The 24,813-nt window shown below is 43.3% G+C and overlaps 1 protein-coding gene across 1 annotated transcript in view; it reads left to right on the top strand.

Annotated features, from left to right (window-relative positions):
• LAMA3 (laminin subunit alpha 3) overlaps positions 1 to 24,813 on the top strand; it is a 469,061-nt gene that overhangs the window by 170,627 nt on the left and 273,621 nt on the right. Inside the window, 2 exon segments of the mRNA XM_029591143.1 lie at positions 1,011 to 1,129; positions 21,556 to 21,646. Of these exon segments, the coding sequence (XP_029447003.1) occupies positions 1,011 to 1,129; positions 21,556 to 21,646 (210 nt within the window).

Genomic DNA, 24,813 nt, shown 5'->3' on the forward strand with positions numbered 1-24,813 from the left:
CTGATCAAATTTGATGGATGATTTGAGTATCTGTGGATTCCATGCGCATTTACTATGAAACATGTTGTCCTGGATTCTGTGAGACTGAGCTTTATAAAACTTGCTTATGACCTGCAAAACCATTTGCAAGAGATCAACACAGAGTAGCATAGTAGAGGAAGGCAGAAAAAGACCAAGTGTCCCATCTCATCTGCCTTGCTATTCCTGTACACCCTTGCCAAGGATGTATCTCAGCTGCCAGACAAATAGCATGGCTGTTTATAGCATATCACTCCTTATACATAACGATTCTTTGTACCCCACCCACTTGACATAGCAGAGTTAGCAGGGGACGTTGGAGAAACCATAGCCTTGCACACTGCCCCAGCATCTGATGTTATCTGACAAACAGCTGCAGGATGCCCTGCCAATGCTAGAAAGGCATTGCCTTCAGTGCAGGGGTCAGGGGAATCTCGGCTAGAAAGACATGAAGTCAGAGTTTATGCTTAGGCATACAGGGATCTCCAGGTCATCGTGTTCAAAGCCCACCTCTAAATGCAGAAAGAAAAGTAGGGACTGTTCAAAGTCTTAAATATCCTGGAACGAGTGACCATGATCCTCAGCATCTCTCTCTCTCTCTCTCTCTCTCTCTCTCTCCTGCACTGCTCCAGTTTCTGGTTTTAAATACATTTCCACAAATGTGCTTGTAAAGACCCCCCGCCCCCCAAAAAAAAAAAATATTTCTTACTTCATATAAAAGATTTTCATGGGAATTTAAGATAGATATAAGTGAATAGTGATGATGTTGCTCTTGAGTAATATGTCACAGTCCTGGGGCTGCATGTGCGTTGGGCAGTGATAGAAGACTGTTCTCATGTGTTATGGTGGATTCTTACAAATTATGCAGAAACACTGAGTCACGGTTTTTGTTCAGCACAGAAATTTAAAAAAAAAAAAATAATAAGGGAAGAAAAGCAAGAGAGAAATTCATTAGAGAGAAAAGTTCCTAATTGATGCTATTAATTTTTCAGTGTGTAACTGTCATGGGCATGCCACTGACTGCTATTATGATCCTGAAGTTGATCAACGTAGAGCAAGTTTAAACATCCATGGGCGTTATGAAGGAGGAGGGGTCTGCATGAACTGCCAGGTATGAGATTACACCAGTCAGAACTCCTATATAATACATTTACTCTGATTATGTATTGCCATAGTCCATGCTTGAATGTAAAATAACTTTATTTTCATTTTAGTTATTTTATTACAATTATTTCTATATTGCCTTCTTAAATAAAAATAATTGTCCAAAGCATTAAACACAATATTACAAACTTACCCCTAGATTCATCAAAATGTGATAATAACTCATGGATAATGCCCGTGCTAAGAAAAAGGGGTGTGTTTATGGACATCTTAGAATTACCACACCACATGATACCATACTGCTTTGTATCAGTAGTATGGTAAACATTTCACACCCTACGATAATTCCTATTTTGCTTCTTGGGGGGAGAGAGAAAGAGAAAGAGAGACTGACTATCTATAGGACCCTCATAATAGTCAAGTATTTATATCTCTATAGAAGGGGCATCTAATAGCTTGAGGTACCATCAAACTAGGCCGAGATAACATAGTACAAAATTTCATCTTTGCAAGACTTTCCTCACTCCAAATGATTTAAAATCTTCACCGAGGTGTACTATACTGTTCGTATGTCTCACTCTACATGAAAAACTGGCCCCTAAACCAGCAACCCCTCATCTAGAGCTATTAGATGCCCCTCCTATAGTTAGCATATAAATAGTTGCACACTGTGAGGGCCTCCCCAGAGGCTCTTGCTCGCTTACTGAAATACAATTCAAAAAATTGATTGCGAATTGCATTATGGGCGTTTCGGTCATATCGCACAGCTTAATGAAAGGAAAAAAGGTATAGTTGTTTCTGGTGTTAAAACAATGTGATATTGCCCCTCATTTTCATAAATCCTGCCCAGATTCCTCCCTAATCCTGGCCCTTCCCAAAGTTTGCATTTGTGCTAGCATTATTATCGCGTGCATTAATACCATAATCCATTCTGTTGAAAGACCTGTCAGACAGTGGGTACAATCTGCTACCCTCAACCACCCATATTAACCAGCCACAACATTAACCAATTCAGCAACATAAACTCAACCAAAAACTACAAACTGAATAGCCTGCCCATCTAAACACTTTCTACCTGACCATATCACTCATAACCAGTACAATTAAATCCCCCAAATATTCAAGAACTCACGTGTTTTAATCATTTTATGAAAAGTAAAATAGTTTAATACATGTCTGATATAAATTGGTAATTTATTCCACCAAATAGGTGCAGTACCAAAAAAGCTCTTGCTCTACATTGAATCTTTAAGATCAGTGTAAAGAAAGAAACTTGGAGCGGTGTTCCCTGGCTTGATCAATATTGTCATTGTAATTACATTGAAGTCCATATTCAAAAGCAATTTAGACAGATAACTTAAAAGTTATCCATTTAAATGGCAAATGTGGCATATTCATCCACGTATCCGTCTAAATTATAGTACAGAAAGTAGTTATCCAGCTATAATTTAGATGGATAAAAAAAGGGACATTTTGAAGGCGTTCCAGAGAGTGGTTGATTTATCTGGTTAACCTAGCAGAATATTGGTTATATTGAGCTAGGTTAGCCGGATAACTTTAGGCCTGTTTCAGATCAGGCCTAAAAGTTATCCAGATTCAAGTGGCCAGATAACTCGCCTCTTGCCCAGATATCTTCAGAGACATCCGGGTAAGTAAGAGCGTCTTAGAAAAAAAAAAGTCACAGGCCTCCCGGCCTTATGCCCAATAACCCACCACCTCTTCCCCCTTGGGTGTCGCACAACTTGGCAATTTAAAAATTTCCCAAGACAATCGCCACCAGCCCAGGCCTCCACCCTCCCTGCTAAAAAACGTAAAATGTCCCTCTTCTGTCTCCCCTCTGTCATCCCCCCTCCCCCACTCCTGGCTGATAAACTCCCACCCACTCGTTACCTACAAAAGTGGATCAGCTGGAAACACCACATAGGTAATAGCCTAAGTGGGTCCACGGTCCAATTTTGTAGTAATGGGGGGTGGGAGGGTATCACCCAGGAGTGGGGGAGGGGGATGATTGAGGGGAGGCAGAGAAGGGACATTCTATGTTTCTTAACAGGGAGTGAGGGGGAGGCTCGGGGCAGCTGCGCTCATCTTAGGAAATTTTTAAATTGCCAAGTTGTGGGACACTCGAGGGGGGTGGGGAGGTAGATACATGTGGTGGTGGTGGGGGAGGGGGGTGGGCATCAAGCCGGGATGCGCTACTTACCCGGATAACTCTGAATTATATCTGGGTAAGTAGCGAGTTATCCGACCACTTGAGGCTGGATAACTTTAGGACTAACCGGCCATATTCAATCAATGGCCGGTTAGGGTTAAAGCTATCTGGCTATATGTAGCTGGATAATTTTAAACAAGTATATTCAGTGGGAAGTTTCAGCCTACTGAATATTGGCCTCAGTATGTATAAAGTGTGGTCTTTGTATGCAACACTGCAAATAAATAGACAAATTGCCACGGGAGACTGGGGGCCCTCGCGGAAAGGAAGCTTTGGTGGCAGTTGAACAGAGCATGGCCCCCCCTATGTGCCTCTTCCTTCCTGCAAATAAAGCATTGGTGACAGTGGGGACAGCACAGTCTTTACCTCTGTCCGTCTCCCCCCCCCGATCCATTCATTCACCTGCTTCAATCATAAAACAGAAGGAGGAGGAGGAAGAGGACGACTTTGCAGTGACTCTTGCAAGCCCTCCCTCCTCCCCTGCAGGGCCTGAATGGCGCACTATGACCCGCGTGACTGAAAGCGCGACGCTCGGACCCAGCAAAGGAAGAGGGAAGCGTATGAAGGTTTGGTTCTGAAATCTGAGACTTTGTCAATTTGCCTTTTATGCAACACTCCTCTCCCCCAAGACAGAAAGGAAGTTCACTCATTTCTTGTTGATATGTTAGTAGGCTGGTATGTGCTATTAGTGATTGATAACTTCAGAGTGTATGCATACATGAATGTCGTCAATGGTATGTTAATGATGAGGTGCTATCTGTGACAACTTCGTTGGGGTGACACAAATGGTAAACTCTCCTACCCACAAAGTGGGCTTATCCTCGATCTACAGTTTATTCCAGATTAGTGGATAGATCGGAATAGGATTAAAAGAGAACAGATCATTTGATGATGAAATTCAGACTCTCATCTGCTCCCAAAGAACAAATAATTTAACAATCTGTCAATTGTAAAATACATCGAGGTTTAACTGATATAGTTTACTTTGAATCTCAGTATTTAAAAGATCATCCTTCTTCAGACTGTGAAGAAGAAGATGTAGAATCTTTAGTTGGCCAGTTTTACAATTTTTTGTCCCATTAAAGATTGTGAAAGTGTGGCATCTAACTGAACAAGTGCCCTGGTTTACAAAGTGTTGTTGGCTCTTAAGAGGAAACTGTGACATGTAGAACATCAATGGCATAATTCTTATAATCCTGACAGGAAAAAAGAATATAAAAATATACAATTTAAGAAGTCCTTTGCTCAAGCGAAGAAAGCATTTATTTCTCTCAAATTACAGAAATCAATGATTCAGCCACCAGAGTTGTGCTGGATTGTTAAACAATTACGTGAGAAACCCTTGCCTAACAAGACTGCTAATTATATAGACCACAATGCATTGGCAAAATATTTTAGTGCCAAAATAGATGCTCTTCATATCACCCTTAAGAAGGATGAATGGTTGATAAGGGAAAGTAGTAATAGCTATTTTAATATTGAACTGTGCTGGGATTCATTTTATAGCATGACAAAATTAGAAGTGGGAGCTTTAATGTCTTTTATTAAGTCTTTGGCATCTTCTTTTGAACCCTGTTCATTCTGGATCATTCAAAGTCACAAAGAGCATTTTGTTAATTTAATCATTAAGGAGTAGAGATGTGAATCGTGTCCTCGATCGTCTTAACGATCGATTTCGGCTGGGAGGGGGAGGGAATCGTATCGTCGCCGTTTGGGTGTTTAGAGTATCGTGAAAATCGTTAAAATCGTGAACCGGCACACTAAAACCCCCTAAAACCCACCCCGACCCTTTAAATTAAATCCCCCACCCTCCTGAACCCCCCCCCCAAATGCCTTAAATTACCTGGGGGTCCAGTGGCGGTCCGTAGCTAAATTGGGGGAAGGGGGAGGGCAGGAAAACCGGCACACTAAAACACCCTAAAACCCACCCCCGACCCTTTAAATTAAATCCCCCACCCTCCCGAACCCCCCCAAATGCCTTAAATTACCTGGGGGTCCAGCAGCGGTCTGTAGCTAAATCGGGGGAAGGGGGAGGGCAGGAAAACCGGCACACTAAAACACCCTAAAACCCACCCCCGACCCTTTAAATTAAATCCCCCACCCTCCCGAACCCCCCCCAAATGCCTTAAATTACCTGGGGGTCCAGTGGCGGTCCGGAACGGCCTCCTGCAATTGAATCGTGTTGTCTTCAGCCGGTGCCATTCTGCGCCGCCATTTTGCAAAATGGCGGCGGCCATAGACCAACACGATTCGACTGCAGGAGGTCGTTCCGGACCCCCGCTGGACTTTTGGCAAGTCTTGTGGGGGTCAGGAGGCCCCCCCAAGCTGGCCAAAAGTCCCTGGGGGTCCAGCGGGGGTCCGGGAGCGATTTCCTGCCGCGAATCGTTTTCCGTACGGAAAATGGCGCCGGCAGGAGATCGACTGCAGGAGGTTGTTCAGCGGGGGTTCAGCGGGGGTTCCGGACCCCCGCTGAACGACCTCCTGTAGTCGATCTCCTGCCGGCGCCATTTTCCGTACGGAAAACGATTCGCGGCAGGAGATCGCTCCCGGACCCCCGCTGGACCCCCAGGGACTTTTGGCCAGCTTGGGGGGGCCTCCTGACCCCCACAAGACTTGCCAAAAGTCCAGCGGGGGTCCGGAACGACCTCCTGCAGTCGAATCGTGTTGGTCTATGGCCGCCGCCATTTTGTGCCGCCATTTTGCAAAATGGCGGCGCAGAATGGCGCCGGCTGAAGACAACACGATTCAATTGCAGGAGGCCGTTCTGGACCGCCGTTGGACCCCCAGGTAATTTAAGGCATTTGGGGGGGGGGGTTCGGGAGGGTGGGGGATTTAATTTAAAGGGTCAGGGGTGGGTTTTAGGGTGTTTTAGTGTGCCGGTTTTCCTGCCCTCCCCCTTCCCCCGATTTACGATTTTTGACGATAAATCGGGGGAATTGGTATTGTATCGTGGCCCTAACGATTTTTGACGATTTAAAATATATCGGACGATATTTTAAATCGTCAAAAAACGATTCACATCCCTATTAAGGAGGTAATTTACAAATGAGTTAAATGCGTAAATGTAACACACAGTTGTAGCAATTTTCATAACCCATTCGCGCGAGTAAATCCTACAGACAATTCAATGGCATTATGGTAACTTGAGCGGTAGCAGCTTGGAAAAAGCCAGAGAAAAAGGGAGACAGCCTCTGGCTGTTCCTTAAGTATAGTTTATTTGCAGTGAAAACAAACTCAGTGCAAAGTAAAACAAACAAATTAGGTAGCTCTTCTTGAAGTTCAGGTATCCTATAAATAGTGGGTATCAGACTTAACAGGTCTTGGCATATTCCTGTTTCCTGCCTGCTCCCTGGGGCATCTCTAACCCTTCTGAGCCCTGCCAACTTATGTTAGGCTACTGCTGGAAGACAGTGTGGGGGCAAAGTGCATACTGTGTTTCAAGACCCACTCCCCTCCAGAGAGTGGGACTTGCAGGGCTGATCCTTGAGGAAGACTTGGCTAGATCTCTGTGGCCAGTCCCTTAAGGTAGTTTAAGGGAGTTTTTGGTATACTCCATCACAGGCATATTTTGTAGTAATTTTCAAAAGCACATTTCCTCAAGTAAAGTGCATTTACTTAAGTAAAACCCAGTTTTATGCATGTAAATGCTTTTTAAAATCAGTGTACAATTTAAATACTTCATTGACACAGACAGTGATTTAGCCAAATGCTGATCAATCTCAAATTTACTATTATTGGCAAAGATCCTGGAAAAATGTAAAAAAGTTTTTAGATCAGAAAACTATTTTGGGTGCTCATCAATGTGGGTTTCAGATGGTCCAGAGAACTGAAACCTTACAGGCTCCGGTGAGTGACTCCCTCCTTCATGAATAGGAGAGTGAGGTTTCAACCATATTGGTGTTGCTTGATGTGTTTGCAGCTTTGGACACTCTTAGCAGGGGTGGATCGGCCCACCAGGGAATCGGGCATCCCCTGGTGGGCCGATCGCTCCAGTCATGTGGTTTGCCGTGCGCGGCCGTGACAGAGCCACGCTCGGCAGACCACGTGATGTGTCCTGGGCTGGCCTGGATGGCGAATACCCAGGCCGGGCCGACATCGTGAATCCGCCACTGACTCTTAGTCATAAAGTGTTGCTAGATTGGTTATGAAAGATTAGGGTGAGAGGACAAATGTTGAAGTGATTTTATTTCTTTTATCAGGACTCAGCAATTAAAAATGGGAAATAATTACTCATCCATAAGGAAGGTTAAGTCAAGTGTTCCTCAGAGTTCTGCCCTATGAACTGTACTATTTAATGTGTATATCTGCCCTTCAAGGAACATATTACAGCATTATGGGATAAGCTCGAAAATCCAGCTTTACTTACCGGTCAGAGATAGTTTAAAATCTACATTCTTGCAGCTGGAAGACTATATTATTAAGAATGAGAGTTGGATGAATGAAAATAAAATGAAATTGTATGGGTAAAGTCCTCCTGAAGTCCCATCAGCTGTAAATGGTCTTAAATGGCCATGTTATCTATTATCATTAGAAGTTCTCAACCTCAGGTTTTGTTTGACCCTTCCTTCACACTGTAGTCTCAGTTTAAATCTATAATAAGAGCAGCATTTTATAAACTGTGTTTGGTATGACGCTTAAAACATGGGCTTGCTGGGATTGACTTCAGGAGTATAGCATAGCTAGGGTCCTATATTTTCAGTTTAAACCGAATTTTACCCATAAATTCCCCGATTTTTCCAAAGGTGACAATCGTTTTAAACCGATATTCACCCTGATTTTAGGACGATTAAAATGCTGCTCCAGAGCTGCAAATTCAGCATTTCAAGACCTCCAGCCACTGCTGGGAGACCGCGTGGGGCCAAAGCGCATGCTGTGTTTCAAGTCCCACTCCCCACCAGTGAAAGCACTCGCCCTCCAGTGCTGCCATTGCTGTGTTTCAAGTTCCACCTCCTCCTCTCTCCCCTAAGCAGCCAAAGTGCTTGCTGTCCAGTGCTGCAAATGCATTTGAAGCACTTCCTGTTCCTGGACAAAAGCAGAAGGGCAGTGCTGCAGAACGTGGGAGTAAGCAGGCTGCTGAAGGAGAGAGGAAAAGCCTGGAGCCACCACCAATAAGGATGAATGCTGTTGCAGTGTGGGGGCGGGAGGAGGAAAGGGAGATTCTCGGCAGGGTGGGGGTGGGGGGGAGAGAGGGACATGCGAGGCAGGGGATGAGAGTAGAGATGGGGAGGCTGCTGAGTAGGTGGGTGGAAAAATCTGCTTAATCTTGTTACATGGTCCTGGATTCTGTCCACCAAAAAAAACTCTAATATTTACCCAGAAAAATGATGAGTCTTTTTTTTTTCAACTGAGTTTCTCCTGTTTTTCTTCTTGTCATAATAAAACCCTATTACATTCCCAGGAAGAATAAGGAACAATAAAAACCAAAAATGAAGGTGCCTATGTTGCACAGGAGGTGGACCCTTGGCTGAGGTGGGGTTAGCGCTACCCGTAGGGGAGGCCCTACGGGACCCCACCGTCGGTAGGCGGAGCTGGCTGACTGACGGAGGCCGGCCTGAGCTTCGCCAATACCAGTCCTCGTTCCCCACAGGTTGAGCCCTTGGGTGCCAGGGCTGGCTGGAGTTAGGTGGGCCTCCATCCAAGGTCTTCTGGGAAATGAGGTCAGCCAGGGGCCAGCAACGTATGTAGAGGAAAGTCTGTACTGGATGGGACAGTGTCCTGGAGACCCGGGTGCCTAAAGGAACAAAAGTCAGACAGGGGGCGCCCAGGTAAAAGCAGGCCAAAGCCTGAAGAGCCAAGTCCAGTGTTAAGACTTCAGAGGCATCGTGGAACAGGCCGAAGTCAGGGCAGGTGGTAGGCAGAAGGCAATGGCAAGGCAAAGGTCAGGTCCGGGAGAAAATCAAAGGCGTAATTGGGCAAGGCTAAAGTCAAAGTCCAGGAGATGAACAGTAGCGTGGTCAGGCAAAGCAGAGGTCAGTTCCAGGAGACAATCAGTATATCAATGGAACAAACACGAAGCACAGGGTTCAAAAAAGGTTTGGATAAATTCTTGGAGGAGAAGTCCATTAACGGCTTTAATCAAGTTTACTTAGGGAATAGCCACTGCTATTAATTGCATCAGTAGCATGGGATCTTCTTAGTGTTTGGGTAATTGCCAGGTTCTTGTGGCCTGGTTTGGCTTCTGTTGGAAACAGGATGCTGGGCTTGATGGACCCTTGGTCTGACCTAGCATGGCAATTTCTTATGTTCTTATGTTCTTAACAGATGAAGTAACAGGACTAGGATCAGGAACACGGAAGGAACAGGAACCAGGAACATGGAGGTAGTCACCGGGGAGAGCAACGAAGTACACCTCTAGCGTGGAGACCTATTGCAAAGGCAACTAACCAGAGGCTGGGCCTGGCCTTATATACCGGAGTCCAGTGATGTCATCACTCGGGGCCACAGGATAGGTTCTCGCCGCGGCCCCTTTAAAAGAACAAGGGATGCACACGCGTGCACCTAAGGAGGGGCATGGTGCGGGGTGGCGGCGACTCTCTGTGGACCATGCTAGGAGCACAGGAGTCTGTCATGGAGAGAGGGGCAGTGAGGATGGCCCAAGGTCATAGGCGGTGACCCACCGCCGCGAGGGAAGTGGAGCCAGATGCTGAAGTAGGTAGAAGAGGGTGAGACGACCTGGCCGTGGGCCTACCATGGCCAGCACAGGCAACACTCTAAGTATAGGCTTTCAGCGCGAACTTTCAGCGCTGAAAGTTTTGTGCTGTGGGGAAGGAACCGGTATTGGTCAGTAAAACGAGAGGAATCCCCTGAAGCAGGCGAGCTGTGCCGCCGAAACATTGCAATGTCGGGAGGGTAGAATTTTAGCAGTCACACAAAGAAGCAAAGAAATCATTTAATCTTTCCGCGATGCCCTTATCTTCTCTAAGTGCCCCTTTAACCCCTCGATCATCTAATGGTCCAACTGACTCCCTCACAGGCTTTCTGCTTTGGATATATTTAAAAAAGTTTTTATTGTGAGGTTTTGCCTCTATGGCCAACTTCTTTTCAAATTCTCTCTTAGCCTGTCTTATCAATGTCTTACATTTAACTTGTCAATGCTTATGGATTATCCTATTTTCTTCTGTTGGATCCTTCTTCCAATTTTTGAATGAAGATCTTTTGGCTAAAATAGCTTCTTTCACCTCCCCTTTTAACCATGCCAGTAATCGTTTTGCCTTCTTTTCACCTTTTTTATGGTAAATCTGTTTTTATTTTTGAACAGAAATGAACAACACACAAAGAGCGACATATGATACATAATGTGTTCTTTTACATATCATACAACTGTAGACTTTATGATCTTACATTTCTCCCTCAGAAATCCCTACCTATCCCTCCCCCTCCCCCAACCCGCCCGCCCCACCCGTGCACCGAAAGGGACCCAAAAAGAAAAAGTCTGAGCAGTATGTCAAGTCTATAACATCTAAGAGGGTGTAGGAGCACCATGAATTCCATGTCTCAAACATCTATACGGTTAAGAAAGAGACTTTTCGAGTCCTGCGGCAAAGTTAGAATAAACGGCATCTAGACTGCATTGATAGCCGTCCTAGTCCGTAACGACAAGTGGCTAGAAGCCAAAGTTTCCATCGTTAGCAATTGTATGATAGGCGAGCGCCAGCATGACAAGGATGGCCCCTCTGGTTTCCTCCATACTGTAAGGATGGCTTTACAGGCCAATGAGCAAACTTTTGTAATCCATATGCTATGTCCCTTCTTCCCCTGGAATGTTTGAGGGAAGATCCCGAAGAGTGCCACCAGTGGAGAAAGTGGTATCTTTAGACCCAAAGTATGATTTATGGAGTGGAAGACCTTCTTCCAAAGGTTTTGCAGTACCAGGCAACTCCAAAAAGAGTGACCCAGATGCGCTCCCACTGAGCCACACTTTATACATGCATCCGTAGTGGCAAACCCCACTCTATACGCTTGGTGTGGAGAAATATACATTCTGTAAATAATTTTATAGCGAGCCTCCATCAGAAGCGTATTGCTGGTTATCTTTTTCGTCATGGCAAAGGCAGATTTCAACACTGAAACAGCTATTGGTTCCAATTGCCATTTAAGTCTCACCTCCCTCCAGGGACCACTGTTTGTAAGTGTTTTCCAGCTGTCTGTAAAAATATGAGATAGAGTGTTTTTGTGGAGTATCTGAATCAAACCACGTACGCAGAAATTGCCACTTAGTGTCCGAGAAGTTGGATTGACCCAGTGAACTCACATAATGCCGAGCTTGGAAATATTGAAAAAAGTCCCTGGACGAGATACCATAGAGGATGCAGAGCCCAGGAAAGTCAATGAAAGTCCCATCTGCATGTATCATTTGGCCAATACAGGTAAGTTTTAACTGTTCCCAGGCACGGAATTTGGAGGCTCCAGAGCCCACTGGGAAAGTTGGATTGCCGCAGAACGGGAGGGGTGATGATGCACCAGCCGGTAATGATGCCTTTTGCACAAGCCACTTCCACGTCTGCCGTAGTGGTCTCAATAGAAGTCCAGAGTTGATGGTTGTCGATATAGACGCAGTTGCCACATGTAGGGCATAACTTGGCGAAATAGGAGAGAGTAATTGTGATTCAAAAAGAGTGTCGGAGAAATGTGATGTGCCTTGAATCCAGTCGCCAATGTGCCTCAGATTGATCGCATGATTGTATAATTTCAAGTCTGGGAGGCCAAATCCTCCTACTGACGTCGGTCTCATCAGTATTTGCAAGGCCAACCGTGGTCTTTTCCCACACCATAGAAATTTAGTCACCACTCTCTGGAATTTAGTCAGGGTAGCTTGAGTGAGAGGAGTGGGAGGACACTGAGAACATACAGCCACCGGGGCAGCACAGTCATTTTCAGTAAGTGTATGCATCCTATAAGTGAGAGAGGGAGATGCATCCATGCAGATACCGATCTTTCCATTTTCTGTTGTAACTGTGGCACATTAAAAGCATATAAATCATCCATGCGCTTAGGTACCCAGACCCCTAAATATTTAATTTGATCAGATGCCCATTTCAAGGGAAACTCTCCATGCCAGGGAGTAGTGTCAGTCCTTCCTATCACCATTGCCTCCAATTTTTCAAGATTTAATTTAAGAACTGCGTGTAAGCCATACTCTGAGATTACCTGTAGAGCAGCTGGGAGTGATTGTGTGGGATTTGTCAGGTGCAGTAGAAGGTCATCCACAAAAGCTGCCGATTTGAACTCCACTAGCCCCCTCTGGATCCCTGCTACGAACCTTGGGTTTCCTCCAAGGTTCGTAACAACGGGTCCAAAGAAAGAACAAATAACAGAGGGGATAAAGGGCACCCCTGTCTGGTACCCCTAGCCAAAGTAATCTTTCCACCTTTTTTAATGTGTGGAATACATCTGGACTGTGCTTCTAGGATGGTATTTTTTAACAATGACCACGCCTCTTGCACACTTTTTACCTTTGTAGCTGCTTCTTTCTGGTTTTTTTTCTTACAATTTTTCTCATTTTATCAAAGTTTCCCTTTTGAAAGTTTGGCACGAGAGCCGTGGATTTGCTTACTGTCCCCCTTCCAGTCATTAAATCAAATTTGATCATATTATGATCACTATTGCCAAGCGGCCCCTCCACCGTTACCTCTCTCACCAAATCCTGTCCTCCTCTGACTGAAGTGTATACTACTGCTATACACTTCAGTCAGAGACCCCTCATTCATTTTGCATCATAAATGGCAACACATTCTCCTCAATACATCTTGATTAGATTGCAAGCTTCAAGGAGTAGGGACTGCCCATTATGTGTGTCTGTAAAGTGCTGGGTACATCTGGTATGCGCTGCACAAATCATTTTAATAATAACTTTCTGACAAGAATGCCTTTGATCGGTCACACTCCAAAATGTTTTTGTAATCTTTGAATACTATCAGTGAAGTGCTGTGTAGCCAGATTCCCAAAACCTGGCTGCAGTATGTGCACACATGCGGATGCACATATGCACATGAGTTATGGGTGATTGCATATCTCTTCCAATATAAGAATAAGAAGAACCTGTTAATCATTCCTCAGTAAATTTGCCAATAACATCTGAAATGCCTTTATTTTAAGTACCTGCAGATTGGCTTCTTAATACCGCAAAGCAAGTTAAATTTCTTAACTCAAACAGGTTGGGGCTGGTTCACCAAGGTTTATCTCACCTTCTGTAGCTATGGGGAAAAAAAACTTAAGTGAATCAGGACAATTGACTTAGGTTAAAGAAGATTAATGATCTTTAATAATATGAGGGCAAATGATGAGAGAAGAAGAGATATCTTTGTCTAGTATATCCTGCTGCTGTACTGAGCTTTGTTTGCTTAGTACAGTATTATTAGAGCTGTTGTGTTTCACCTACATTTTCTACTCCTGGGGGAATTCGGTACAAAAAAATTAAACATTTTGTGCACAAAACTTGTAAATATTGCAAAATTCAGCACAATTATTATGCAAAATAATACAATATGGGGGGGGTGATGGGCGAGGAAGGAAGATGTTGGATCAAAGGGGGCCGGTTGATAGGAGGAGGAAGATGATTCAGGATTGAGAAGGGTTAGTAGGAGGAGGAGGAGGAAGACGACAGGAGATGGGTAGGAAGACAAAAGAAAAGAAGTGAGTTTGCATGAGTCTAAGAAAAAAACAACAACTTACAGCCTTATCCTCCACTATCAGCAGAGACGGGAGGCAGATAGTAGCAAGCTGGCTTTAGAGCACATGCAAGGCAGGAGCTGCAAACTGAGGTCCCTAGAAGAGCCGGGCAGTCTGACTTCCTGGCATGTTCTAGCCTATTCTCACAGGAAGGGTTTCTAGGGACACCTATTTAGCTGTTCCTCTTCCTGTGCTTGCTGGCTCCGGGACTCCAGAGTTCTCGTGGAGACTGGCCCTTCTGAAGAATCAGATGTCAGCTGTACTGACTTCTCCTCCACGGGCGGGCTCATGGAGCCAGCTGTTATTGCAGCTCATACGCAAGCCTACTTTTCATGCAGAATCCACTGCAACTGGGTGGCTCCTCCGCTTTGGTAGACTTGCAGAGCCAGGCTCTTCACATTATCACACTCGCACAAGCCTGTGCTCTTCAGTGGCTCTTCCTCTTCTGGTAGATCCTGGCTCTTAATGTGTCAGCTGTTCTTCCTGTGTCAGCTGTTCTTCCTGTGTCAGCTGTTCTTCCCGTGGAGCTGGCTCTTCACTGATTCTGTGCAGAGAAAGGTAAAATCTGTGCCAAGGGGAAATCACCTATCATTAAAATCATCCATTGTATCTGAAGACTGGAGGGTGGCAAATGTAACCCCAATATTTAAAAAAGGCTCCAGGGGTGATCTGGGTAACTATAGACCAGTGAACCTGACTTCAGTGCCGGGAAAAATAGTGAAAACTATTCTCAAGATCAAAATTGTAGAGCATATAGAAAGACATGATTTAATGGAACACAGTCAACATGGATTTACCCAAGGGAAGCCTTGCCTAACAAATCTGCTTCATTTTTTTGAAGGGGTTAATAAACATATGGATAAAAGTGAACCGGTAGATGTAGTGTATTTGGATTTTGAGAAGGCGTTTGACAAAGTCCCTCATGAGAGGCTTCTAAGAAAACTAAAAAGTAATGGGATAGGAAGCAATGTCCTTTCGTGGATTACAAACTGGTTAAAAGACAGAGAGAAGGATTAAATGGTCAATTTTCTCAGTGGAAAAGGGTAAACAGTGGAGTGCCTCAGGGATCTGTACTTGGACCGGTGCTTTTCAATATATATATAAATGATCTGGAAAGGAATACGACGAGTGAGGTTATCAAATTTGTGGATGATACAAAATTATTCAGAGTAGTTAAATCACAAGCGGACTGTGATACATTACAGGAGGACCTTGCAAGACTGGAAGATTGGGCATCCAAATGGCAGATGAAATTTAATGTGGACAAGTGCAAGGTGTTGCATATAGGGAAAAATAACCCTTGCTGTAATTACACGATGTTAGGTTCCATATTAGGAGCTACCACCCAGGAAAAAGATCTAGGCATCATAGTGGATAATACTTTAAAATCGTCGGCTCAGTGTGCTGCAGCAGACAAAAAAAACAAATAGAATGTTAGGAATTATTAGGAAGGGAATGGTTAATAGAACGGAAAATGTCATAATGTCTCTGTATCGCTCCATGGAGAGGCTGCACCTTGAATACTGTGTACAATTCTGGTCGCCGCATCTCAAAAAAGATATAGTTGCGATGGAGAAGGTACAGAGAAGAGCAACCAAAAGGATAAAGGGGATGGAACAGCTCCCCTATGAGGAAAAGCTGAAGAGGTTAGGGCTGTTCAGCTTGGAGAAGAGACGGCTGAGGGGGGATATGATAGAGGTCTTTAAGATCATGAGAGGTCTTGAACAAGTAGATGTGACTCGGTTATTTACATTTTCGAATAATAGAAGGACTAGGGGGCATTTCATGAAGTTAGCAAGTAGCACATTTAAGACTAATCGGAGAAAATTCTTTTTCACTCAATGCACAATTAAGCTCTGGAATTTGTTGCCAGAGGATGTGATTAGTGCAGTTAGTATAGATGGGTTCAAAAAAGGTTTGGATAAGTTCTTGGAGGGGAAGTCCATTAACGGCTATTAATCAAGTTTACTTAGGGAATAGCCACTGCTATTAATTGCATCAGTAGCATGGGATCTTCTTGGTGTTTGGGTACTTGCCAGGTTCTTGTGGCCTGGTTTGGCCTCTTTTGGAAACAGGATGCTGGGCTTGATGGACCCTTGGTCTGACCTAGCATGGCAATTTCTTATGTTCTTATGTTCTGTATTGTGGAGTCGTGCAGAATTCCCCCAGGAGTACCTATCCTCCATTTCAGGAAAGACTGTATTTCCATAAACGATTCTGTAGTACAGAGGAAAACAGCTGAACTGGCTCCTTGGCTACTGTTTGCTTTTCATTTTCATTTCACTTATTGACTTATCAATCCCTTTCCAGCTAAAATATCACTCAAAAAAATCAAGTACACAAAATCACATTATATGACATAAATATGCATAACATATAGCAAGCAAACAATGACAATATTTTAAACTCTGCCCTTAACTCTATCCGAGGCTTGTCCGGCAAACCTGAATTTACCCCCGTACAGACATTAGCCATGTGTTTAGACCCTTCCTAAAACATAGCAAATTCTTTTCATCTCTAAGCTGAGGTGGTGAACAGTTCCAGAATGAAGGAATGGCAGCTGAAAGGGCAGGGTTCTACAGTTGTACATGATGAAAGACCCTTTTCTGCTGGAAGCTGTAATTGACATTTCTGTGCAGACTGGGGACTCTACCACTACAGCACCATTTTAACTTCCCATTTAAGTGAGGAGGACAATGACCTTTCATTATTTTAAATGCCAGTACAAGGCACTTGAATTGACGCCATAGTGAAATGGGAAGCATTGTAACTGTAACAGTAATGACCCAGCTGAAACAGGTGTAGAGCTGTTTGTTAATAACTACGCAGCAGTATTTTGCATGATCTATAATCTACAAGTTAATTTTCCCGGAAGTCTTACGTATAGAGCATTGCAATAGTTATATGTCACCTTTTTCAAAGAATCTGTATCTAGTATCAGCTTCAATTGTCTCTTTAACATTAAATTCAAATACACTTTTATTTCTGACTGCACTTACCTACCTGTCCATGTTCATCATCAAGTCCCATTTTCCATTTGATTTGATTTTGGAGGGGGGAGGAAGATAGAGCGAATGACATCTGATCAATTAGACAGGAAATCAGATTATAGGCAATCAGCATTTGTTAGGTGGATAAAACTCCAAGATTTAGCTGTAACTTTTTTTATTTCCTGGAAAAACTGTTGGCAGAATTTTGCATTCTTTCAGTAATTCTGTGCCTGGCGAGATTCTTGTCCTGAAAGGGTCAGGCACGCTAAGCCAATGCTTTTGAAAGAGGGAGAGGGACTAGAGATTGCTGTTCCAAGGCTATCATTCTGTGCATTTCTGCAGAGGGAGGGATGCAGAAGAGAAAAGAGAAGAAATTAGAATTGGCTGTGAGGAGTGATGGCACAAAACAATTCAGCTCAGCCTGCACATAAAAGTAAAGTGGTCTCTTTATATGACAGGTGGGCTGGAAGCTAGCACATGTGTTTGTGAAGATGGTTTATTACAGCAGATGTTGATTGCTGTATACGATGTATACAAATGATATCCTGAGCATGGCAGTCAGCAGATGGGTGTTAATGGCAGCCTTGCATGTGTTGCTGCCTGTGGTAGCATCTGCAGAATATATATTTAAAAAAATGCAAATCTGTGGGAATAGAATCTGATTTTTCCGTCACTGCTGAAGAGAAATCTGAAGAAGGCATCTGTGATGTCCCAAAAATGAATGGGCAGCAACATCAGTATATTAATAGGTATCGCAACCTCCACATTTCCCAGTGGTTGCATGGGTTAAACAGCAGACCTTTAGATTTAGATCTTTAGATTTACATGGTAGGCTCTCAGCTGAGCACTTGCATGCTCTCACTTTAATGATGTATGTGACAATACACTTTTGCAACTGGGGCCATTGATTTACAGAGAACACTGAACGCTATGACAGCAGCATGTGTCTACTGTGCTTATAGGTAATATGGTGGTTCAGTGGGCTGCTGTAGTTGCTTTTTTTTTGCTACAGACAGTTTGGAAGTTTAATTCATGATGATGTGAACAATACAGTGTGCCCCTAGTATACTGTATATGCAGTACTTACTTGGTGGAAGCATAAATAGTATGTGATAAAATGTATTGCAAACAGTTTCCAGACATGTTCTCCTCCATGCTTAGTGTCCTTAAAGATCATCTGATCACAAATCCTACTACGTGCTAGTTATATTTCTTTTACAGCATGTTAAGTGTTAAGTTTTTGTCTAAAAAAATTGGCATGGTTAATCAAAAAAGGGCAGAGACATGCATATGTGTGTTTAATCTTCATACCTTGCAAATAATAAACTCTGTTTATCCACAGTCAGATAATCACATATTTTTAGAATAGTCCTTGCCTTCTGATAGACTGGGAGGCTCTTCATTTAAACTCATTTATGATTCACACAATATCGGAGATTTTATCTGCTATTGCCTCTTTTACTAGGAAATTGCCTGGGAGCCCAGTATGTGCAGTGCTGATTGTGTATGAAATTTAATACAGAAAACACCTGCCATACCATCTCAACTCTTACAAAAGCAGTTTTAGTCCATATGTGCATGTGATGATGCTATTGTCAGAGTCCTTTTTCTTGTCCGTAAAGAATTAATGTCAACTTCACTAACTCAGCAATTCAGACAAGCTGAAAAGCTTGCCATAGCTGGCATATCGTTAAAGTTAAAGCACCCTTGAGTGACCAGAATAACTTGAGAGCTAAAAAAGGTAACTTTTTGGGGACCGATTCATCTAGTTTGAAGCTTGTGATTAGCCAGTTGGAGGTTTGGATGGATATTTTACATGCTGTCCTAAAATTGAAAAATCCATCCTCAGAAACCTGAGTAGCAGCAAAAATGCCATTCAGTATATAACGAGGCATTTCAGGCAGTCATGACTCATAGTACTGAAATGTATAAGAGGCATCATTAAAATATACATGAGCCTCATTACCCTTTTTCTTTCGTGTAAAGTTGCTTCAGCGATATCAGTCCCCTATAGGAAAAGGTTGCTGAAGCGTATGTTGCATCTTCCATGAATGATATACGCAGCATGCCCCAGGATACTAAAATGGTCAAGATGATGAGGTTTTGAGAGACTGGAGAAGAGCAGATATAGACCCACTCTATAAAAGTGTGAATAAGGAGGAGGGCAGGCAACAACAGACTTATCTGTCTAACTTCAGTAGTGAACAAAGCTATGTAATCCATCCTGCAAACATGCTTATTTGAGGACACTTTTAAGATATGAAACTAATTGTTCCTGCACATGACCTCCTGAACTCACCCACAGGCTGCCTCCTTATATTGTCTGTCAAGAGGCCCCACTCCCAGCAGCCGGTCCTACTGCTTTAACTCAACTTAGAATAGTTGAGAGCTTCTCAGATGACATCAGTATGGCTTTTGGCCTGGACAAATGTGCTAAGGCGACTTTCTGTGCGGGAAAATTAAGCACAACTGAAAGCATCTCTCTGACTGAGGAGCATAGCATAAAAGAACTTACTTCAGCAGCAAGTCATATACTGTATAAATATCTAGGATGGATGAAGGTGCAACAATTCAGCACAAAATGCTGAGAGAAAAGATGACTAAAGGATACTATTAGGAATTGAAATTGATTTTGAGCTGTCAATCAACTTGCAATTCCTGCACTCTCCTATAGTTTCGAAATAGTAGATTGGACCTGATAAAGATCTTGAACAGTTGGATATAAGAAAAAGAAAATTTCTCCATGCCCATCAAGTAATCTGTAAGAATCGTTTATGCCGAGATTGTACATCCCAAGAGCTGAAGGTAGTATGAGCCTTATAGAAATAGATTATACATATGAACTGCTATTATTTATTATTTATTTTTGTGGTTTGTCTTATTTTGTTTATTCCCATTATTTTATATTTGATGTTTTGCAATCCGCTTAGAATAATTTGATTTACTAAAGGCCGAATATAAGAATTTTTAAATAAATAACTTACTTTCTGAACTCCATCCCAGAACATCCCTTGACTGCCACTTTTTCCCCCACTACAATACAAGTTCCATTCTGCAAATATGCACTTGTACTCGAGGTTTATGAAATATATTCGATTGTACATGTCACTTACGTGAATATATGCTATTTTTACACACGAAACCCCTTTTGAAAATTGAAGCGGTAATAAAACCTTGGTGTAGATGTGTATTTGACTTGTTTCTGGGACCATACTATAGACAAAGGGAAGATATTTGTGATGGCAAACTGAACGACGGTATATAAAACACAATAAATAAATAAATAAATAAAATCCATAATATATCGGGCTTGGCAGTGTCCGTAAGTGCTCGCGCATGTTCCCCAGCCCGCCAGTAGATGGCACTATAAGGTATCGGGCTTGGTAGTGTGTCCATCACTGCTCGCGCATGTTCCCCAGCCCACCGATAGATGGCGCAGGTGGCTCCCTGACCACCTTGGAGGCTCAAACACGCCGTACAGCGGCCATGTCACAACACCAGCTACAAGAGGTACTCCTGGGGGAATTCAGCACTACTGCAGAATGCAGATTTTGTGCAGAATTCCTACTTCCCGCAGATTTCCTCCCTCACCTCGCTGATTTCCTCCATCGCCGGAAGACTATTCAAAACCGGAAGGACAGCAGCCATCGCGGCAGAAAATAGCAGAGGAGACCCCGGCATGCCGCGAACAAAGCACGTCCCGCAGCACACACTCCACGGCAAAGATGAAAGCCCCGGTGCTCCATTCACGGCAACAAGGGAAGGCCCTATGTGCCGCGATCGGCACGCTCGGGCCTTCATCTTTGCCACGAACGGAGCGTGTGCCGCGGGATGCACTCCGTTTGCGGCATGCCGGGGTCTCCACTGCTATTTTCTGCTCAAGGCAAAAATGGAAGGCTCCCGTGTGCCGTGAACGGCGTGCTGGGCCTTCATCTTCGCCGCGAATGGCGCAGGTCCTGCGGCATGCCGGTGAGAGAGAATGTGTGTCGGGGAGGGGAGGGTGAGAGAGAGCAAGAGGGTGTGAGAGAGAGCATGGGCGGGGGATGCCAGTGAGAGAGACAATGTGTGTGTGAGAGAGGGGGGTGACAGAGAGCATGGTTGGTAAGAGGGGGGGTGGGGAGGGTGTGAGAGAGAGCATGGGAGGTAAGAGAGGGTGGGTGAGGGGGATGCTTGAGTGTGGGTTTCAGAGAGAGGGAACCTATATGAGGGGAGGGTGATGCCGGTGAGAGAGAATGTGTGTGTGTGTGAGAGAGGAGAGGGGGTGTGGGGGAGTGCGAGAGACATCTTGGTAAATAAACTTTGCCAGCCCTGGCTTTAGCAAATGTTCCTCCACGTCCCTTGCCCTGGGTGAAAACAATTTCGTTTTTCCTTTGCAGCTAACGCTTCCATACAAAAGCATATGTGCCAATAAAAAGGCTCGCCGCCCGGGCGTAGAACAGATACAGTTGCTAGTATATATTTGTGTTTAAACATGATGGAGTGAGCACACAAGTGGGTACAGCTGCCTTATTAAATCTTGTTTTCTCTTCTTACTTTTCTCTTCCCTGGTTATTTTCCTCCGTGCAGCACAATACGGCTGGTGTCAACTGCGAAGCCTGTGCAGTGGGTTACTATCGTCCCTACGGAGTCCCGAAGGAAGCGCCTCATGGCTGCATTTGTAAGTTCTTTTTACTTCACTTGCTTCCCCCAGTATCTGGGTTCCTGATTATGGGTCCTAACTGCTTCCTGTATTCAGAACATTTTTAGTTTCCATTTTGGTTTTTTTTTCATTCCTTCTTTCATGAGTAAATAAAAACAACCAAGCTTTTATGAAGAGGATGCATAGCTCATACAGGACCGGGGTTGGGATTTCATTTTTCACCTTTCCAATCCCAAACTGAGTAACATTCTGGCACAGTGGGTATTTCTCTACCCCAGAGGGTTTACAATCCAAGGGCTTGACTTATTAAGCTTTTCCCCCATAGACAAGGAATTGGAGAAAAGCCTTAATAAATCGAGCCCTCAGGTTTATATGTGAGGAAATGGAGGGTGGAATGTGCCCAGGTTCACAAGAAGCATCAATGGGAGAAACAGGATTTTAACCTTGGCTTTTCGGGCTCTCAGTTTGCTACTATAACCACTAATCTATGCATGTATGGAAAATGGGGAACTCCGTGTGGAAAGAGGAGGAGGCTGCAGGTCATCTACAGTCCACTAGGGCTACAGTTCCAAGTAGATACTTCAAAATATCAACGTGCCTGTAATGTAGTTTTTACTGTTACTCGGTTTTGTTGCTTCGCTTTTATCTGCCATGGTTTTGTGATTTCTGTTTCTGAATTGACTGATCTGATGGAGCAGATGGACATTAATTAATGTTGCTTTCTAAATAAAAAACATTCCCAGCACATATTCATAGTATGCTGCTGGTCTTAGCTTCCATAAGAATATAAGAACATAAGAAATTGCCATGCTGGGTCAGACCAAGGGTCCATCAAGCCCAGCATCCTGTTTCCAACAGAGTCCAAACCAGGCTACAAGAACCTGGCAATTACCCAAACACTAAGAAGATCCCATGCTACTGATGCAATTAATAGCAGTGGCTATTCCCTAAGTAAACTTGATTAATAGCCGTTAATGGACTTCTCCTCCAAGAACTTATCCAAACCTTTTTTGAACCCAGCTACACTAACTGCACTAACCACATCCTCATCAATAGCTCACTCCTTTTTGTAGAACAGCAAAGGAAGGACTTTTGGTGTCATTATTCAGAGAGAAGTGAGGATCTGGGAACACCACTGCAGAGTTAAAGTGCATAGGAAAGTGCCAAGGAAGCGAGGTGTAACACTCAGAGAAAAATGATCAAATACATGGCATAAAAAAGCACAGATTCCTGCATGGATAAAGAAAAAAGTAGCTCCAAATGAATTTACAGAAACACTTGTAATCAGATTGCTGTATAATGCTACTGCTTTCTGAAGGGTGAATTGTGCCGAATCTTTAGTTTCCTCAAGCACAATCCATATTGCATGAATTTTCTCCTCCTGTATCGTCAGCTATGGAGAGCCATAATTGGAATATTTCCTAAGGAAATATTTTTTTTGTCACAGAAAGGATGGTGGATACATGGAGCAGTCTTTCAGTGGAAATGGTGGGGGCCAAAACATTAACAAGATCCAAGAAAGCATGAGGATAAGCACAGAGGATTCTTAGTTATAAGGATGTGAGAATAAAGCCTGAGATCGGGTAGGCTCTGGGATATTGCATCCTGCGGTGCTTATCTGCCATCAGAGTTTATGTTTCTATGTAATTTCAGATTTATTGCTGTTTGTAACCTATCATTAAAACTGTCAATTGTACCAGAAGATTGGAGGGTGCAAGTGTAATGCCAGTCTTTAAAAAGTACTCTAGGGTGATCCCGAAAACTATAGACCAGTGAGTCTGGTTTCAGTGCCAGGAATTCGTGGAAACTATCCTAAAGCACAAAATCACAGCACATATAGAAAGACTTGGCTTAATGGGACAAAGACAGCATTGGATTTGCACAGGGGAAGTCTTGCCTCACCAGTCTGTTACATTTTTTTGAAGGGGTTCATAAACACATGGATAATGGGCAGCTGGTAGATACAGTGTATTTCAATTTTCAGAAGGTTCTTGAGAAACTCCCAAAAACATTAAAAAGTCATGGGATAGGAGGCAATGTCTAATTATGGATTGTGAATTAGTTAAAAGATAGGAAACAGAGGAGGGCTGACTGATCAGTTTTCTCAGTGGAGGAAGGTAAACAGTGAAGTGTCCCTGGGATATATACTGATACCTGTGCTTTTTAATATATTTATAAATGATCTGGAAAAGGGAAGAATGAGTGAGGCGATCAAATTTTCAGATGGCACAAAATTATTCTGAATTGTTAAATCACAAGTGAATTGTGAGAAATTGCAGGAGGACCTTGAGAGATTAGGAGACTGGGCACCCAAAAAGCAGATGAAATTTAACGTGAACAAGTACAAAGTGATGCAAATGGGGAAAAGTGACCCAAAGTGTAATTATTCAATGTTAGGTTCCAAATTAGGAGTTACTGCCCTGGAAAAGCATTTGGGTGTCATCATGGGCAATACTTTGAAATCCTTGGCTCAATGTGCGGTGGTGGTCAAAAAAGCAAACAGAATATTAGGGAGGAAATGGACAATAAAATGGAGAATGTCATAATATCTCTGTATTGCTCCATGGTGCAACTGCACCTGGAGTACTGTGTACAGTTCTGGTTGCCACATCTCAAAAAAGATATAGCTGAAATGGAAAAGATACAAAGAAGGTGACCAAAATGATAAAGGAGATGGAACGGCTTCTCTTTGAGGAAACGCTAAAGAGATAGAGCTCTTTAACTTGGAGAAAAGATGGTTGAGAGGGAATATGGTAGAAGTCTATAAAATCATGAGTAGAGTAGAACAGATAAATGTGAATCAGTTGTTTTCTCTTAAAAAAATACAAAGACTATGAGACATTCTATTAAGTTACTAAGTAGCACATTTTTAACAAATCAGAGAAAATATTTTTTCCACTCAATGCACAGTTAAGCTCTGGAATTCATTGCCAAAGGATGTGGTAAAGGCAGTTAGCATAGCTGGGTTTACAAAAGGTTTGGACAAACTCCTGGAGGAAAAGTCCATAAACCTCTATTAACTAGTAGACTTGGGGAATGCCACTACTTATCCATGGGTATTAGCAACATGGGATCTATCTACTAGTTGGGATCCTACCATGAACTTGTGACCTGGATTGTTCACTAGTGAAAACAGAATACTGGGCTTGATGGACCCTTATTTCTGACATAGTATGGCAATTCTT

This window comes from Rhinatrema bivittatum, chromosome 2, assembly GCF_901001135.1.
Source record: "Rhinatrema bivittatum chromosome 2, aRhiBiv1.1, whole genome shotgun sequence".
Taxonomy (NCBI): Eukaryota; Metazoa; Chordata; class Amphibia; order Gymnophiona; family Rhinatrematidae; genus Rhinatrema; species Rhinatrema bivittatum.